General features: G+C 46.6%; 1 protein-coding gene across 1 annotated transcript; it reads right to left on the reverse strand.

Moving 5' to 3' along the window:
• Positions 1-328: 328 nt before the first annotated feature.
• LOC139292151 (insulin-like growth factor-binding protein 5) lies at positions 329-11290 on the reverse strand. The gene is made up of 4 exons (XM_070914340.1): positions 10617-11290; positions 1722-1936; positions 1302-1421; positions 329-500 (listed from the first exon to the last, which is right to left on the reverse strand). The coding sequence occupies exons 1-4, from the start codon at positions 10948-10950 to the stop codon at positions 366-368; spliced, it is 804 nt and encodes a 267-aa protein (XP_070770441.1). The 5' UTR covers positions 10951-11290; the 3' UTR covers positions 329-365.
• Between the last annotated feature and the right edge of the window lie 1370 nt (positions 11291-12660).

Raw genomic sequence — 12660 nt, forward strand, 5'->3', positions numbered from 1 at the left:
AAATATATCCATTGTGTGCATATATTTTCATGGATCTGCAGCCAGGGGACCCGCCTCATACAAGGGGTCCCATGAGCAATAGTCAAGGGATCTAGTAAATCTTCCGGGACTTTTCCCCCTCATTCGGAGATGAGTGCTTGGTCAACAACAGAAAAGAAAAGAAAATAGATTACAGGTGTCTTTTTTTCAGCCTGTTCTTTCGTTTTGGATTTTTCTTCTTCCTCTTTTTTCAATTTGAAAAAACAAAAATCTTGAAGTGAACGGAGGGCGGAGCATACAGGTGTGATTCAGAGAGGAGGTGTGGGCCCTGGGTCACGTGGTGGTTAGGGGTGGGGGGGTGGGGGTCAAGGGTGGTCCTCCCCTTTTCACTCGTTGTTGTTGCTGCTCTCCAGGTCTTTACATTGAATGTCCCCTCCACTGTAGTCTGTGCCAGGGAGCTGAACACCATACTTGTCCACACACCAGCAGATGCCTCGTTTGCGGCCGCGGGATGGCTTGCACTGCGGGCCGGAAAACAAGATAGAGTTTTGATGAAAACAGGTGTAAGGGTTAGAAAAGGTGGTGAGGGCAAAGTCCTGGTCACACCACACAATGGCACAGCAAAGCACAACCTGTGCACATCTTTGCGAAATAGGCCAGTAGCTTGGTGACATAATGACTACTCGAAGGGCTGAACTGTTGTAGCTGGCAGGCTAATGCCTAATGTGCTAGCCAACCAGGAACATGCTAGCGCTAGTCAGTCACAATTGTGGCCACAAAAGCACTTCAAACTAGCTTGCTTGCTAACTGTCAGTTAACAAGCTGGTGAGCTCGTCGCTAACAGGTCAATAGGTTCCTACAGCTTATTCAAAGGACATAATTGTGTCTCCTGTCTCATAACTATCAGCAACAATTCCTCTTTTGTGGAGCAGTTTATACTCCGACAAAATAAGGTTAAATAAAAGTGGTTGGTGCAATGCAGTTAAGAAACCATGATAGCTTCCTCCACTCCACTCTCCGGTTCTCCAGTCCCTCAAAGATCAGCATTGTCAACACGGCTTGCTATAGGTCAAGGGTGCGAATTCGCATGTCAGAGTTCACCAAAGTTGAAGTCGACATGAAAGATTCTTTGGATTTACTTCCCGTGCGAATCCACCGTTCATAGTTTCACCATAGAAGTTTTGCCATTTTAAATGCTGGTGTGACCAAACCTTAAAAGGTATAGTACTTGGAATGGTGTGGAAAAGTGAAAACAGTTTGTCTAAATACAGGATATCAATGCAAAGTCAAAAATATTTGAAAGGTTTCTGTAGCAAACCCACCTGCTTGCGCTTGAAGAATCCTTTTCTGTCACAGTTGGGAAGGTACAAAGACAGAGCCATTACACGAGAAGTGTCTTTCATTCCCTGAATGATCCCGTCCAGTTTTCTCCTGCATGGCCCCTTTGGGGAAAGACAGCACAGGGTTACAATCAAGCAACACAGTCATTAAAGGTCACTCTGAGTTGAGAAAGTGTTCAGCTGTTTGAGTCTGTTCAAAGGCTATGCAAAGGGAGGGACTGAAATGCACCCTTAGTTCAAAAGTTATAAGACGTAACAATGGGGGAAGTTCCTAAAAGGGAGTAGCTTGCCTTTCTGTTTTTTAGATACTACCACTAGGTGTCATCACAGTCAGACATGTTCAAATTCTACCTGTAGTGGCTTTAAAAATGATACAGGGTCAAACGAACATTGAAAACTTACAAATTCAGGCTCATGCTTGTCGATGGGCAGAGGGGAGTAGTCCATGGGGGAGCCCATGGAGCGCTGCTTGCCGAGCTTCCTCTTCTGCTCCTTGCGCAGCGCATGGACTTTTTTACTGTTCACAATGTCTTTGGGAAGGAGCGGCACTTTAGCCGGCTGCAGCTCCTCTGTAATCTCTGTGGTTATGGTGTCCTCATGTTCTCGAGACTCACGATCTGCACCGGAAAGCAAATAAAATATGGTCAATTAACGTCACGTTTTTAAAACTAATACCAAGCCACAGCATCTTTAGATGTGTATGATTAAATTCTAAATTGACGATGTGTGACAGATCATTTATCATAGAATAAAACATAATGTGGGAAACACTTTGACATATTATCACCAGGGAAATATCTGTCTCTTTAGCCGCTAAAAGCTCCTTTATGTTCGCCAGCTAGCTGCTGACTTGGTCCTGGCCAGGTAGTGCACAGTGGGTTTATCAGAGCGTATTCGCGATGAGCAGCTGCCTGCTATGTGACTGAAGCAAAACATTAAAGTTGGCCTAAAACCAAAACAATGAGCTGAAAGAAGCTAAAATGTGTCATAGAGCTGAGGGGAAGTCCTCCTAGTAATTTGATCCAATGTCAATATAAAAGTACTGATTGGTGCAGCTTTAAAAGAAATGTCACAAACTTAGCTCATACATGGTAATGGTCTCCATCGGTCTTGGAGACAGTTATTGGTGTCTAGATGTAGTTGACTGCAAGAACGATAGATAGCAAAATTTAAGTCTGAAGTTTGGTCCCATTTTTGGAAACGGTTTGTACCAAACTCATTAAATGTGTATTTAAAAGTCTAATAAAAAGTAGTGCAATGAGAAACAGATACATTTTCTGTTTGTTATTTCATGATGAAACTAGTCTTAAAAGTTTATTTGACCTACAACATAAAATTCAGGAATGTAAAATGTCTCTGTAAAGGGTAATGTCTGATCTAATTACAGTCATCACAGACATATAATCAAGTATCATGACGAACCAGTAAAATGAGATATGATTTATGTTTGCAATATTTTACAGTCACTGTAAAAAAAAATCAAAAGGTAATAATTCAGTATCAGCATCTTTACTATAATACTGATTATTATATGTTCATTTTCTATCTGCATAAATCATAAATGTGAAGTTCTGCAGCTTGTTAGTCCCGCAAGTACAATACCAGGTGCTTTTCCCGGGGTTTGTGTCACCAACTGTTGCTTCCCATTTGTTTACAGAGGAAGGGAGGTTGGAGCTCTGATCAACAGCTGATGAACTCCTACAGCTAACACAGGAGTTTAAACTCCTCTTTTCTCACACAACCCCACCTTCCAACCCCCTTATTCTCTGCCTACAAAGTCATGCCAAAACATCCGTTTATATAAGATGAGTAAGAGCTGACAACAGTCGACAAACAACAACTCCTCCAATGACGTTTAATGTCCTTAATATATCAGTGAGACACGTTGGTATTAAAGTTAGTTGAAGTCGCACATAAATACCCATACACAGACACCAGGCAGCGCATATTTGTGAGCGCACAGACCTCTGCAACTTGGGAAAACAGCATCACACGTTGCATGGCTGCCTACACTGTGCCTGGAAAATTTGCTAACACGTTATCTGGACAGCTAGACTTCAACAGGGACTGAGGCCTCTGAGTGTCGTAACTTTACAGCAACGTGTCCCACATTAAACGGATTCAAATGTCAAGCTCAGGAAAATCCAGTGGCTCTGTGGGCCGTTACACTTTATGCACTTCTTCGACGTAATTTCAGCTCCCCCAGGGGGCACTATAGTATTAGAGATCTGAAAGTCCCACTTGATAGGATGTTCACAGGTTGAGGTCTTTTATCCTTAACCTAGACCCCCCCCTCTCTCCCTCCTATCTTTGGGGCTCAGCCTCTTAAGCTTGGACCCCCAGCCAGAGGTTCTTTGAGGCCACAAAAAGAAGCCCTCAGTGCCCCCCCCCCCCCCCTTTGGCTTAGCTGTACCATAAGTACAGAGTTATTGTGGGGACTTTGCCAGGCCCCAACTGGCTGAAGCGATGGTGCCAGTGGATGACCCTGGTTATATTTATCTGACAAGGAAACCCGCCGTGGTGCACAGGGCCAGACGCACTGAACCAGAGAGGAATGTTGGCTGCCGACTATAGGCCAACTGCTGCTGAAAGACAAATCAACTTCCATACTTGTATAGGGGCATGAGAGAAGAAGTTGGAAAATATGATTCAACAAGTTGCCATAACTTCGCTGACTGGCCTGTTCGTACACAGGCACCGTAGAGAAAGGCACTGAGATGTAAGAAGGACACGAGCGCCGAGAAACTGATGTTCAAAGAGCCTGACACAGCATGAGCGTCTGGAGTCTCTGGGAGGGGAGGAGAGAGAAGGAGGGGGGGGGGGGGGGGGCAGGGTGATTACCAGAATTGGGTCTTTGGCTTCTGCGCTGCACTGCCGTCTTTGAAATTAATCTCACAACTCATGACTTGGCAGGCCTTGGTTTGTGTTTAGATATGTCCTTGTGTCTCCCTGCTCAGACTACGAGGCTATTACTTGCTATAAATAAATACGTCAAACAAGCATTCCTATGTACACCATGCATGTGACCACTGTGGAAAAAGCTCTTTTTCTGCTGTACAGTCCAATAATTTCTCAGGGCGCTTGATTAAAATGCCACATATTTGGCAATGAAATGTGCTGTCGAAAATAAGGTCTGTGTTTCTTTCTTTTTTTTACGTGCATTCTTGTTTCATGTGTAATCTCATTTGAGCATATAAATGGCCAGACTAAGAAAGGTCCGAGCCATGGCACATCAATTATATTCACCTTACGAGTCAGTCACTTTGAGAAAATGTCCCTTTAGAGAACGGTGTTCGAGACACAGGACAGAAAAGGTTTTATGTTAATGTGCAGCTTTTGTAGAGACAATTGTGTCTGACTTCTTTTCTCCTCCGCTCACAAAATCACCAAATTCATCTTTTCTGAAGTGGGCTCTTCGGGAGCAGCCGCAAAAACTCAGTTTTTCCATGCTCAGGGTACCCAGCTTGTAAAGGAGGCTTAGAGGGTCTGTGTTTAACTCCTGAAACTCAGCCAAGACGCTGGACCGGAGCCAAGTGAGCCAAGTCATGTGCAGCTCTTCCACTTAGCTGAGCCCAAAGCTGTGCTGCTATCTCTCTCTCTCTCTCTCTCTCTGCCTGAGCTAAAGATTTCATTAGGACGAGAGGAGCAGAGTAGCCAAAGGAGGTGCACCTGATACTTCTCTGTTTAAAAATTAACATCTGCACACAATTATGCTTCATGAATATCCCAAGTTTCTTATGGGCAACAGTCCAAGCATGAAAGATAAGCTGCCCCTTCTTTGGACTTTTCTCTCCACTGGATCTTTAAGACTACAATAATGTCATTTAGATAGCAAAAAAAAAAGCCAGGACAATAGATTCTCCCACCTTTCTTTGGACCAGCATTACGCCACGTTTGTTATGTCCTGCCTTTGATTAAGTCACTGTCTGCGCTGCATCTGAAATTACATCTTTACAAGATGTAAGAGAGGAGTGAATAGAAGTGCTGTTTAATCTCAACAGGGGGTAGGACAAGATAATGTAGGGATAAATGAGCCTGAGGGCCTGTGTCATATATAAAGCACGACGCTAGTAAACCATCCTTCAGCCTCAGACTGCCTCTGCTACTTAATATTTGAAAGCGAGGCCATGGCCTGATAACCCTGCAGTTTCTAGAGCAGAAAGGGAGGTGTGAACAAACCAGGGGAGTTGTGCAAGTCACTGAGGATGTGTGTGCAGCGGCACAAAAGTTAGATGACCAAAGGAAAATGGGTCAGAGAGGCCTTTCAAACTTACTGCGGGAACTTTAAGGTAGCAAAATCATTTGCAGATAAAATGACAAGTTTAGCACCGCTGAAGAAAACAATTCGTTTTGATCCAAAAAGCCAGTAAGATGCAGCCTCTGCACATGACTTGACAGCAGTGCAAAAGCCTCGTTACTTTAGAGAGAGACTGAAAAAAAACATTCCAAACCAGTCGGAGCTGTAAGAAAATATGACTTCAGTCCATGATTTTGTTTGACCACCCCCAAGTGCAAGGGAATAATGTTTTGACCCTTATGTCCTGTTGATTTGATGGACTTTCTGTTGTGTCGAGGCCTCTAACAGCTTCTGAAAATGCAGGAAATAACTCTTCCCATGGTATTGTGCACACAGAATATGTTCATTGCAATCAAAAAGTTTCCTGCTTTTCTGAATGCATGGTATAAATAGCAGCAAGAACAATTCAAGGATTATAAATTCGCAAAACAGGACTTATGAGAGGATGCAAAGTCTTTCCAAGAGGGAAATGCTGCTGTAGGTAAGCGAACCTTCTGACCTGTTTACGGCTTCCGCAGTGCAAATAAAAGCTCCATGAGCGTTAAAGCCTGTCGTGTAAAAAGGACGTTACCAGACGAAGGCGCACGGCTCTCCTACTGTACATTCCTGACTTTGGTCTGAGGTCTCATCCTACATCTGAGTTTGGGTTTTCAACAAGCCACATGGACGGACGCAACCTCTTTTTTTGGGTCACCACTGCCACAACACAATTGCTGGGTGTGACAATGTTCTAGCTCCCCAGTGGCAGAAGCAGCTATTTTGGCGAGAGTCGAGCGCTCCTGGACGTACTGTGCAAAGCTGATCTCCCAGCAGCATAAAAAGAAACATCACATGAACTCTCTTCAGCGCTCATTTGGGGTTAACACTCTTTCTTTGTGGGGTTTGCAATATCATGGTATGAATCATAGCAGAGCAAACTGCCTGTTTATGTAACATGATGCATACATCATTGGAAGTAACATATCTTTTGTATTGAAAATGTTTTTTCTGACGCTTGTAAGTGGTCAAAACTATGTACAATGACGCCATTATTTTTAAGTATTTAGGAGGAAGTGCTATTCAACGCCAAAGATGAGCTTACCTACCCGGACAGGGAACAATATAAAGATTACCTGTCTGACATTCTGAGCAACACCAGCATTTCAGAGAAGTCACCGGAGCCTCTATTGTTTTCCAAATCCTAAGAAACTTAAGAGGCCTATGTTTCTTTGTCCTGCTTCAGATGATTTCAGTGCTTTCTCGCACCATGCTAGCATGTAACCAGGTGTTGGGGGGTGAGATTACAGTGTGCAGGTCAGGTGTAAACACATGTGACATCATTTGAAAGCCCAGCATGTGGCCATCCCTGCCTTTTTTTTCTGAATCACAAGCTCCTTGTGTAAGAAAGACTACAGCCAGTGCTGATTTCTTTCGCAGCTGTTGCCACCAGCAGGCTAGGTGTCAGTGACCAATAAGCTGTACAAATACCACTGTAAAGTTTTATAGGGAGAAATCAGGCAAGTGTGCCAAAGAGGTTATGTGCTTGCCGGCGACAGCTCCAGTGCTGCAGACTGTCCCTCTGATCACACTGTACCTCAGAAGGCTACGTGCAGACAAAACCCACTCTGCATCAATGGTATCAGTGTCACATCTGAGAAACCGGGTTCTCTGCGTTTCTCTTGGCATCACATTTTCCATGAATTGTGTGCTTTTTCGCAAAGTCCTCACGAGACATCTTGACAAAAATGACCTTCACCCAGCACCTGCAACAGATCAGTCGCAGCATGCTAAGCTTTCACTGCACTGTCTCAGATGTTCAAGGTGAGACGGATGGAAAGCCACATACAGTGTTTCCTTTCCCATGAGCCCCATCATGAAGCTGTCAGGCAGCTGGGACCGCACGTGACCAGGGTTATATCTAACGTGGCATGTCTGTATGAGCACGCAACGTCCACGGCAAGACAAGAGGACCGAGGCTGGTTGTCATTAGTCTAAGTGCATGGTCAGAGAGAATCAGCGTTTTGCCGCTTGCTTCAGTTTCCCCGCTGCGACCCCATAACCAGCTGTGTCAGTGGACATGGAAAAAGCAGATGGCGGTTCTCAAAGTTGAATAGCTTTTTAAAAGTAGGCTTCTGTGATGACAAGTGATTCTGTATGCTGCTTAGAGATGAGAAGGCAACAGCGTGGCCGTACGTATGTGAAGTTCCCTGGCAAACATTAAGCATCAGAAGTCTGCGGTTGCCTTGACTCACTCGTGATTGTAAATATCAATGACAAAGACGTGAAAAATCACTAACTACCAAGTGTCTGAAGTAACTCTGAAACTGTCTGTACGTGTGATGCAGTTTTAACCTGTTGCCAAAGAGCCAAGACAAATGTAAAGTATTAAAGTTGTCAGTAAAGGCACCAGGTTTCCTGTTGCTATGCTAATAAGGGGCATAGTATTTCTGTCCGTGTGTGTGTGTGTGTGTGTGTGGAGTATTCTGGATTTGGAACCACTCCCTCATCATCTTTTGTTTCTTGGCAAAGACCAATCTGCTAAAACATAAGGCCCTTTCAGAAGCTTGAAGGACGAGGGGCCTGCTGCCATGAAGTCATATCTGTTGGCAAGCTTTCCAGGGTCTGATTCACTCGTAGGGGGGCTGACAAAGTCTCTGAGTGCCCCCAAAGCACATACCGCCTCCTGTGCCTTTACAATCCAAGCAAGTCCTGGGATCACAAAGCGAGAGCAAAACGAGAATTAATGCACCGCTGGGACGTGAACCCTGGCGCAGAGTGATGGCCAGGATTCGGGGGGGGGGGGGCTGTAGGATAGCAAAGATTCCTCTCTCCCATTGTTTGGCTGCCCCGGTCAATATTTAGCAGGCTGCAGCTCCCGAGTGCCACGGACACTTGAGCTCCTCCTCCCTGTGTTTGCCTTGCTCAGCTGGTACAACACACAGACAGCTGCAACCCCACACCACAGGAAACCAGAAGCTCACCTCACCAGTGCCCATCCGCTGAGCTGTTTGACAGAAGGCCCTTCAGAGGGAAGAGAGAGAGCCAGAGGCATTCTGCTGAATCACTGCGTTGTGACTGAGCGCCCATGCAATGAATGCACCGCCAGAGGCACGAAAAGATGCTCTGATTACTTCTGTGGGCCAACAAAGAAGCCAGGTTCTGTGTGTGTGTGTGTGTGTGTGTGTGTGTGTGTGTGTGTGTGTGTGTGTGCAAAGCCAGAGCAAGACAAAACTGCCCGAGGTGTCATCACTCACAACAATCACACACAATGCACACCCAGACACCCACACAGCCCCACCCAAGCATACACGGGAGCGAACACACACACACACACACACACACACACACAGAGAGGTGATAGCCTGCCTTTACTGTGTTTTCAGTTAGAGACCAATGCTCTGCAAAACACAAGGTTTGCTGGGTATTTTTAGAACAATGGCATTCATGGACAAACCACATTATGCTCTAATGTCATTAAGCAGAGAGGTGGGGGGGCTGCTCTCAGGGTGCAAACAGCCTAATGACTCTTGTCAACAGCCAAAATGAGCCCAGTGGTCGCCTATTTTATAGAATGAGGCGTGTAGCCAAAACCTTTGCGGTTACCACCTACTTATCTAGTTGTTGACAAGCTGCTAAAACTCCTGAGTGACAGTGAACTTCTCTGCTGCACAGAATCAGAATCAGAAATACTTTATTAAGCCCCGGGGGGGAGTTACACCGAGAAATGTCTTGAATCATTCAAGGCTATAGGCTCAGCTCTCTCCCTGTGTCTTCCTCTCTTTTCTCTGGGTGTCTCTCTCTCACGCATGCAGATTTAGTGGTAATCCGACTCTGGACACCAGGCTCGATCCATCTACCTTTCCGCTTCAACGAGACCCACAGTTCCCAAATAATCGACATATTCACTGTGCTTTTTCTCCCCCTGATGCCTGGATAGACTCCACGTCTCAGGCAGTTAGGTGAGATTGATATTGGAAAGGCGCAAAACAGGGAGAGATGACAGACAGAAAAGCCTAATGCGCTCCGGCGTGAGGATGGAAACTCGTGGGCTTTGACAGACACTTGTTACAGTGGTGGTTATTAAAGGGGGCAATTTGCAGAACAAGCTCCACTTTAGGGGTTCCCACATTTTCCCCTCTTATTTATTACATAAATACACTACCATGCAGTGCACAGACCCCTTTTCATAAAGTTGATCAGGGGAAATCTGTGCGTCAAGAAAACAAGCGAGAAATGCGCTGCCTATAATCATTCTGCCTTAAAATGTAAATATTTAAAACGGGGCTCTGCCTGGATGCTTGTCAGCCACTCCCGGGTGTTGCTGGACCGCAGTTTGACAGCCACCGTCCCGCACTGGAAGCTCAAAACCGGCCGGGACACGCTGCGGTGCGCGTTTACCGCAGCGGAGCGCAGAGCCGCCCGCAACAGATTCAACCGGCGCCGGGCTTCACGCTGTGTTACGCTGCTCGTTATGAATCCTCACAGGAGCATTAAACACAACAGTGCCGCTACAGCTGGATGCCGAGCCCGTCGCAGCCAAGGTGCATCCGTGTCCCTACAAAGACCCCCGGGGGCAGAGGAGGAGGAATAAGCTCCTGCGGCAGCCAGTTTAATCAAGGCGGTGGATAAAAGTTAATCAGATGGCACCTCAAACCATCTGTCAAACACGCGCCCTGTCAGAGAGCAGCGGGACCGGCTCCCCGTGCTCCACAGCAGTGGGTCTTTAGGTGAGGAAGGGGAACCACCTGGGGTCCCTGGACGAGGAGGCACATAAGAGGAGAAATGATCAATAATGACATTTCATGTACGAAGTGGCATACACCCCCAGTGGGCTTTATTTATTCCCGCTACATATTGCAACACCTCAGCGGCACACAGTGGATCCCCACATGGGACAAGATACCATCAGACACAGATCCGCAGAGGAGAGTGGGGACCCTGCTGTCCCTTTGCATTTTCAAGTCACCGTCGGGTCCATAAAGCATGCACTCAGCCAGCCGCTCGGCCGGTGCGCGTCTTACCTATGGGCGGGTGGGCAGGTTTGTATCCTTTCTCGTTGGTGCACACTCCCCTGCCGTGGAGAAGGGCGTGCAGGGGTTTCTCCTCCCCGCTCCTCGGCAGACAGCGGAGGCCCTGGGTGCACGTCCCGGTGTAAACGCCGCACGCCTGTCCCTCAGACAGGGCGCATGTGAGGCAGCAGCCGCAGCCCGGCTCCTTGACCAGCTGGCAGCCGACCGGGACCGGAGGGCACATGGACAGCGCCTTCTCGTCACAAGGCTCGCACGGCACGTATGAGCCCAAGCACCCGGACAGCCCCAAGATAAATGTCACCAAGAGGCAAAAACTCAGAAACATTGTTGGCGTTCTCTTCAGTTATAGCATAAACCTCAAATGCGAAGAGGAGGGGGGGAAAAGTAGACTGGTCTAATGAGCACAATGCCTCAGTCAGATAATCCGATTTTTAAAGCTAAAGCCAAGAGTCTTTATCCAGGAGTGCTGCTATCTATTTAAAAAAACATGAATTACAGGCTTTGCGCCGTGGACCGCGCAAAAGGAGCGCAAATGAACAATTTTCAAATATATATGTGCAATTTGTCCCGAGATATGTGTCCTCTGCAGGGGCAAAGCAATTCTTTGCACCAAATCTCAACTTGTCTCCCCTTCAGTTTGGACTCCAGTACTTTCTCCAGCACAAGTTTCCTGAGCAGACTGATCAACTTGAGAGCTGCCTTGCCTTTTTAAAAACAGCCGAGCCCAAACCCCTAACTATGAATACGCTAAACAGCAGGGAAGGGAGGCGCACTTGTTCCACGGCTTGGCAGGCGGCCAAACGTTTTTTTTTTTCAGCAGCAGGAGGATCGCTCTTTCACCCTGAAGGCTGAACTGATGCCGAGGTGCAAGAGGCAGCGGCAGAGAGCAACAGCAACCCCTCATCAAAACATTTCAGCAGAGAACCTGCAGGCTCTCGCTGACTGCAGGTCTGTGGCTCCAGGACGCTCCCCCACAAGAGCCTGAAAGCGCCCCACACAGCAGAAGAGACAAACTAACCAAGAAACAAACTGATCAGATCAGAAAGCCTCGTTTCAAAAGGGCACTTTATTCCAGAAAAAGGCGAATAAGAAATAGTGCGCATTGTCTCAAACGTCTGAAACTTTTACGTCTGAACGAAAAAAAAATCATTTTCTTACATCATGATTCTTCCGCGGCCATAAAAAAATAACTCATCGGCAACCCCCTGCTTGAGCCATGAGTGCCTCATTGTCAGGGGCTGAGTGGAATATCCTCAGTAAGGAAAAGGAGGACTGAAGCGCTGCTTTGCAAACAAATAAAAGGAGTTTGCGTGCTCATTACTGAATCACTCACTTCTACAAGGGAAGGAGCAGGAAGACGGATTTGCAATTGTTTTTCTTTTTTCGTCCAATTGCCATCTTTTCCACGCTGAACTGTATTCTTTTCTTTGTTTGTTTAGATAACAGGCGGAGGGATACCTGCTCCGGTCTGTAAGTCACCTTTAAAGCCTGCACCTGTTGCTTCCATTGGACACCATTTGTGTTACAAATGGAGCCAGAAGGGAGATCCACCAACGTGCCCCCTTACTCTCTCTCTCTCTCTCTCTCTCACACACACACACACACACACACATATACACACACACATATCATGTGCATAGAATCGTGTAGAGAAGAAAAAAGGGGAAACAGAGAGAAAAGGGGGGGTGGGGGTGTCACGAACTCTGAGATTTGAGGCAACAGCCTGACAACTTAAGTGCAACTGGGCTCTATTATTTTATAGCCAGTATGCAGAATAACGCCTGATTGCTTCAGCGTGTGCTCCACTTGCACCACATATGCACTCTAAATCAGCCCGGCCAGGGGCTGTTATTTCCATCTCTGCAGCTTTCGGGGCAGATTTCTCTTCCTTAAGCAATAGCGGAGTGTCAGGAAGCTGTATCGGCTGTCCTTCCCATATCCACTCACTGCTTGATAAACGGCCACGGCCATTTCCTAAACGTGGCTATCACTTTACCTAACTCATGCATTCACAGGCTGAGGATCCATAGAGAAG

This window comes from Enoplosus armatus, chromosome 11 (assembly GCF_043641665.1).
Source record: "Enoplosus armatus isolate fEnoArm2 chromosome 11, fEnoArm2.hap1, whole genome shotgun sequence".
Taxonomy (NCBI): Eukaryota; Metazoa; Chordata; class Actinopteri; order Centrarchiformes; family Enoplosidae; genus Enoplosus; species Enoplosus armatus.

Excerpts from the sequence above, each read along its gene's own strand:
- LOC139292151 (XM_070914340.1), bottom strand. The coding sequence starts at position 10,950 with ATGTTTCTGAGTTTTTGCCTCTTGGTGACATTTATCTTGGGGCTGTCC. Across the intron at positions 1,937-10,616 it reads ACCTGCCCACCCGCCCATAG|ATCGTGAGTCTCGAGAACAT; the intron begins GTAAGACGCGCA and ends TTTCCGGTGCAG. Across the intron at positions 1,422-1,721 it reads ACAAGCATGAGCCTGAATTT|GGGCCATGCAGGAGAAAACT; the intron begins GTAAGTTTTCAA and ends CTTTCCCCAAAG.